The sequence below is a fragment of the Gavialis gangeticus genome, unplaced genomic scaffold (genome assembly GCF_001723915.1).
Source record: "Gavialis gangeticus isolate Ggan-Ray unplaced genomic scaffold, GavGan_comp1, whole genome shotgun sequence".
In the NCBI taxonomy this organism is placed as follows: domain Eukaryota; kingdom Metazoa; phylum Chordata; order Crocodylia; family Gavialidae; genus Gavialis; species Gavialis gangeticus.
Window position 1 is genome coordinate 58446054 of NW_017728995.1, and position 6396 is coordinate 58452449.

The 6396-nt window shown below is 49.8% G+C and overlaps 1 protein-coding gene across 2 annotated transcripts in view; it reads left to right on the top strand.

Annotated features, from left to right (window-relative positions):
* The first annotated feature begins 3288 nt into the window (after window positions 1-3288).
* ITM2C (integral membrane protein 2C) overlaps window positions 3289-6396 on the top strand; it is a 71107-nt gene continuing 67999 nt past the window's right edge. The window contains exon 1 of one of the 2 annotated variants that reach the window (XM_019503680.1): window positions 3289-3457. In XM_019503680.1, the coding sequence (XP_019359225.1) occupies window positions 3356-3457 (102 nt within the window). In that variant the 5' untranslated portion in view covers window positions 3289-3355. Of the gene's footprint in view, window positions 3458-3583; window positions 3604-6396 lie in introns of those variants that run through there. The other variant, XM_019503681.1, reaches the window with a different exon arrangement.

The window sequence follows — 6396 nt, forward strand, 5'->3', positions numbered from 1 at the left end:
TATGCAGGATATCTTTCAAGTGTGTACATCTTGTCAGTACCAAGCCTAGCTGATGCCAGTGTTTGGACCTCGGATGTCTCCATGACATTCTTCTTCTGATGTTAACAGCAAGGAAGGTCTTGTCAATGAAGAAGTAGCAAAATCAGCTGAAAGAATGAAACTGCATCAGATGCATGGTAAGTCCTGGAGACAAATGTGTACAATGCAGCAACTGAATTTTGAAAAAAGTACAAAGAAAAACATTGACTGGTTTGTAGATCAACATTGATTGGTGTTGGTCAGCAATAAGCCTTGACTGGCACAGAGCTCAAGAACTCCGACCACTGTTGTTCATATGTCCCGTGCCTTGCCTCGTGCCAGTGCAGAGCCAGACCCTGGGAGCTGCACAAGGCAGCTCAGGTCTGCAACCCCCCAGTGGGCAGCTGGGAATGCGGTGCATGAGTGTTGCATGGAGCAAGACCCTGGGAGCTGCACGAGGCAGTTCAGGTCTGTGACCCCTGTTGAGTGGCTAGGAACACAGTGCATGGTAGGTCCGGGAGCAGACCAGGACCTTGGGATCCACTTGAGGCAGCTCAGGTCCCTAACCCCTGGCACGAGGCCAGGGAGTGGTGCATGGCCAGTGCACATAATGGTCCAGGAGTGGGCCAAGACCTTGGGAGCTGCTTGAGGCAGCTCGGATCCTCCACCCCCTGGCATGAGGCCAGGAACCCAGCACATAGGCCTGTGCCTGGAGTGTCTGGAAATGGACAGAGACCCCAGCGCTACATAAGGCAGCATTGGTATCCTACCCTGAACAAAAGGCAGAGCCCTCAGTGCACGTGACCATGCAGGGCCTTAAGTGGGACAGATAGCCTGGAGAGCTCAGGACAGCTGTGGGGCTTCACCCTGGAGTCATGAGTTACCAGGGAAGGGGATTCCCACAGGGGAGGAGGGAACTTCCCCCCAGTTTGGGAGACTAGCCCCTAGAGAAAAATCTTTGAAGGGGTGGGGCTCCCGGGGTTTTGGAGTTCTCTTTCACAGCAGATATTCTGACTGGGGTAAGGAAGGCCAGAAGGGCACTAGGGATCTTTTCCCCTTCTGATCACCAGGACACAGCAACTGCTGCAGAACAGCCTGGGCCTTGGTGTCCTTTAAAGAGTTCATTTCCACCTTCATGCGCTTTATATTATGTAAACAGCACCTCATATTTTGTTAATTTAAGTACCTTGATTTGTTAGTTGATTTGTTGTTATAGAGCTGCTGTTGTATGACCCTAACCCTGGTTGGAACCTTCTCCTAACACTTACCTGTGTTTTACTTGAATTTAGATATGTGGTATAAGGTCATATAGAATTTGCCTAGAAGTTGATGTTCATATTACATACCTGTATATTGTACATAAATGTACATATGTCTATATTTATCTTTTACTAACTTGCATGTATTAATAAATGTGTGTGTATATAGTTAAGTTTCAGACTGTCCTGGCCTGACTATAGGGACGAGGGAAACTGTGCACAGCCTGCAGCTTCACCCACAACTTTACAGGCTGAGGCCTTATTAGTTTACATGATTTGAGGTGCACCTGATGATTCCTGACCATATGTGACATTGTTGGTCTTGTCCTCTGGGAATACTTCTTCAGTGCAGCAAAGAGGTAAGAGAACAGTCATCAGTATGCATGCAAATAGCCACCGTCAGTCTCAGTCCCCACTTCTCCAGCCTAACAATCGCTTCAATTGGAGAAGGTAGTTCATACCTGAGTACACCTGGCCTACATAGATATTAGCAGGAATACTTGTTTAACCCACCTGTCTATATCTCTATTTTAAGCTTCAGTCCTGCAAAGAAACTTGTTAGACCTTCTGATGGGAATGCTGCAGTGGTGCCTAAAGAAAAGATGGCAGCTTTTATGCTCTGAAGCCTCAGCACATGCTTTAATTTTACTGGTTTGACTTCCCTGGGGCTACTAGCAATGAACAAGATTTTGTTGGATTGGGCCATATTGCCAGCTTTCCATGAGGTGACCACTGCATCATGCTTCATGAGATGTTTAACTTTGCTCCAACTTGAGCAGAGGGCTGTAGGCACGATGCTCCGGAGCTGCAAGTTGAGCAGTGCTGTTTTTAAGGCCTGTGTTCTAGAAAATAAATCCATCAGGTTGGTGAAATTTGAAAAGTAAACATGGGGTCAGCAGTATCCCTTTGTACACACACTGGATTTTTAATTCGTAACCTGGAAAAGATAATCCTAGCCTTCAACACATGAAGTGTGGCATTAGATAGATGGTAAACTTAACTACTCTAGAGAGAATAGACCCTCAACAGTTTAGCTAGAGTGTAAAAGGGACTGGGTGAACTGCTGGAGGAAAGGGGCATTGGTAGCTATTGAGCAGGGGAGTTTGGGATCCAGCCTCTGAATGACAACCTCCAGCACATAAGATCTAGGAGGTTTTAAGTAAGAGAAAAAAGTGGGGAAAAAACCCTGGTCTTACCCAGTTCACTCTGTCTTTCAACATCTATGGTGTAACACTGGCTTATTTAATTTGCTATAGGTCATGGGCTAGGGCCCATCATGGAAAACTATAAGCCTCCCTTAATAAGGGAGGTCAGTGGGGACCCACCAGCTGACTAAAAAAAAAAACAGGAATGGGAGGGAGGTCATAGATGAATAACAAGGGATCTGGAAGGGGGACACCCAGCAGAGCACACGGGCCAGCGCCCACTGCGGCCTGAATAAAACTGGGCCCTGAATGAGTGGAGGAAGTCTGTGGCCCCCATCCCAGGAGCACGGTGGCTGGGAAGTCGGGGGCAGGCCTGTTTACTCCGGGGGAGGCTGCTGGGGCCCACGGGGCGGGATCCACGGTGCGAATTAAGGGGGAGCCGGGGGGGGGGGCGCTGAGCCCCGCCCCCCCATAACGGACGGAGCCTCCCCGTAAGATTTGCAAATCATGAGGGGGGGGGAACTCCTTCACCTCGGTGGACCCTGTTAATCAATGAACGGTTTCATTGTTTTTCCCTGCAGACCCCCCAGGAGCTCACGTGGTCCCTGCTCACCCCTGCGGCCAGGCCGGGCCCAGCGGGAGGGGGGTCTGTCCCTCAGCATCCGGGCCGCGGGCAGCGTGCGGGACTGGTAGGCGGGGCCCGGCCCGCGCGGGAAGATGCAGCGGGAGGCGTTCAGCCCCGCTCCGCCCCGCCCCGCCCGTGACGTCAAAGGCAGCCGTGGGGTCCGGCTCGACCCCCCCCGGTGGTGACGCTGCCTGGGGGCGGGGGGAGGGGCATTAACCCTTGCTGCGCCGGGCGCCCCCAAGCCTTCCGGTGTGTTCGCGGCGGCTCCGCGAGCTCCGGGCGCGGGCTGAGCCGAGCCGAGCCGAGCCATGGTGAAGATCAGCTTCCAGCAGCCGGCGGCCGCGCTCAAGCCAGACAAGGCGGCGGCGGGCGATGGGGCCAACGCGGAGATCCTGCTGCCCCAGCGCGGGGTGAGTGCGGGCAGCACCGCAGAGGCGGGGGTCGTGCTTTGCCGGGAGCTGTTTGGGGTGGGGGGCCCTCTCTAGGACGCGGCCCCTGGCGCTCCCCCAGCCAAGCCGAGCCGCCTCTTTGTGATGTCACTGCAGCCTAGTGTGAGGTCAGCGCTCCCCTGGCAGCAGCCTGTGATGCCATAGGCGGGTGATGGGCTGGAGGGAAGCGGGAGCCTTCCCACGTGCTCAGAGGGATCACAGGGCAGCTTTTAAAATGAGTGGGATCTCGATCCCCTCGTCTGCCCCCCCCCCCAGCTAGACCCGATCCAGGTCCAGGGGCGTGCCGTGCTGTGCCAGGCGTAACCCGAACCCCAGACCTGCGGGTGCTGGTTTCAGTCCTGGCGTGGGCTGCCCCTCCTGTTGTTTGACGCTGCTGGCTTGGGCAACCAAAACAGGAGATGAGATTAATCCGTATGGATGCTGTCCGGTATTGTGTCTTGGCAGACGCCTGGATGGAGGTGACAAGAGGTTGGTTGTTCCTGGGTGATGATGATCAAAGTTAAAATGTCCCTAGAGGGAGGTTCCTCATGGGCGAGGGGGGGAGAAATGCAAAACCAGCAAAGCAGGAGTCTCCCTGAGTTGAGAGAAAAGGCAGAAGAAGTGGTGAGAAAGTGTAAGGAGGAGCAGGGAACAGTTCGGGCCAGATAGGACCTGGCAGTCTCAACTTGGATTTACTTTTCTGGCTTTGATTTGCTTCAGGTGATGGATGAGTGAGAAGGGAATGGCAGGCCATGCATGTGGTGGTTGGGATCCTGCCAGGTAAAGAGGTGAACAAAGGCATTGTTCCCTGTGCTGGATGTGAGATCCTGGAGGGGAATTGCAGCGGGTGCGCTGTGTGCTAATCGAGGAAGGCTGGAGTAGTGGGGACTGAGACTGACGGTGGCTATTTGCATGCATGCTGTTGACTGTTCTCTTACCTCTTTGCTGTAGTGAAGAATTATTCCCAGAGGACAAGGCCAACAACATCACATATGGTCAGGAATCACCAGGCGTGCCTCAAATAACGTAAACTAATAAGGCCTCAGCCTGCAAAGTTGTTTTCTGTTGGTGAACAAGGGAGCATTGGGGAAGGCACTGTGTCTAAGCAAAACAACCTGCTAGTTTGGTGGTTCTCAACCTTTTTAAACCTACGACTATAGGCGCTGAGTCTGTGGGTGCTCTGGGGCTCAAGCATCCACCCAAAAAAATTAGCAGGTGCTCGGAACCCATGGAGCTGCTTGCAGATGTAACCCAACCCCCCCTCCCCCCACCCCCAGCACATAAGCAGCAGCGGCAGCATGCGACTTCAAACTGGCTCTGCAGCATCTGTAAAGATTTGGCACTTCAACGGGCCTTTTTGGCACTTTTTGTTAAAGCTGAGTCAGTCAGCTATTAGATAAAAGTGCCAGAAAAGCCCCCCTAGAACGCCTGATCTTTACCGATTCTGCAGGGCCAGGCAGAAGTAACATACTGCCTCTTCTGGGCAATTGTGGGGTTTGCACTAAGTCAAGAATAAAGTGCCAGGGGTTTTTTTGGGGGGGGTTTTTTGTGAGTTGTTTTTTTTTTAAACGCCTGCAAGCACCCACCGGCAAAAAAAAGTCTATGCCTAAAAAACCATTCAGAACATGCCAGCTCTTAGCTTTTACTCATTGCTCGACTACAGAAGAGTGATAGACCGATTCTTCTGTTGTAAAGAACTTGGAAAAACCACAACAGGACAAAATGGTTTTGACACTATAGATTTCTATTTGAAATCCCTGGGTTTATTGTGTGAAGCACGTGCAGGTGTTTGCACACCGAGTATCGCACACCTACAGCACTGGCCACCCTTTGAGAATCACTGATGTAGTTAAAGGACATCCAAACAGATGGTGGGTTTTAAATAGCATTTCACATTTTTTCTTCCTTCCCTGAAAGCATATGCAAATAAAATAAATTAATTATTATAGCCTAGCACCCTCCTGGGGTGAGGGAAACCATTTTGTATCAATGATCTCACTATGGGCACTATATTCCAGCAGTGCTGAAACGCATTCCCTCTGGAAAGTACCTGTCAGAATGGGAGTCTGGAATTCTCCGTTCATTGGTCACATTTTATAGCGAGCTTCCATTCAGGGACACAGGACTGGAAGGGGATCTCTAAGGTTGCTGTGTTCAGCCTGCAACTTTTGAAGCAACTACATTATATAAAGGACTAATAAACGATAGCTATTTCAATAGATCATTACTCCGTTTTAATAGAGTCCAACAGATCAATAGGTTTCTTACACAATAATTATCCATAACAGCACTTCCTTATGTGCTTATAATTATCTATAAAACATATCACTAGTACGTGAAACATACTTATGACATCTATTAATCAGTCCTTTATAATCTATTTATAAATGGAACTTTAATATAAAGCAAGGCCAGTTATGGGTCTCTGTGATTTCTAGATCCTACCTTCTCAATTTAGAAATAGGAGTGGATTTTTTCCCCTCTTAATTTTCAGCCCTGAAGACTCAACTTGGAATCTGAAAACTGACTTGGGCCTTTCTGGCTTACGTATAAGAAATAAGGATTTTTGCATAGTTAATGATAGTGACAACAGCAATGGTGGTGCATGAGCCAAAATTGGACACAGTTTCCTTCCTTGCTAGTCAGGGATAACAGGAGCTAAAAAGTAATCAAAGCTCATTTTGGTTAGTAGTGCTGACAATCCCAAGTATGATTCAGGTTCCCCAAGACATGAAAGATTATGTTGAAAATCTCATGATATTTAAGTAATAATAAAAGTTGGTTCTTTTCCTTTATTTGCTGGTCCCTGAGCACTTGAATCATATTTTCAAAGTTATTTTTCCCTACACCCTTCAGCTTCTCCTGCTGAGATTCCACTGCAATCTCTCGATTCCAGCGGGGGGGGGGGGGGGCCTTTTTTA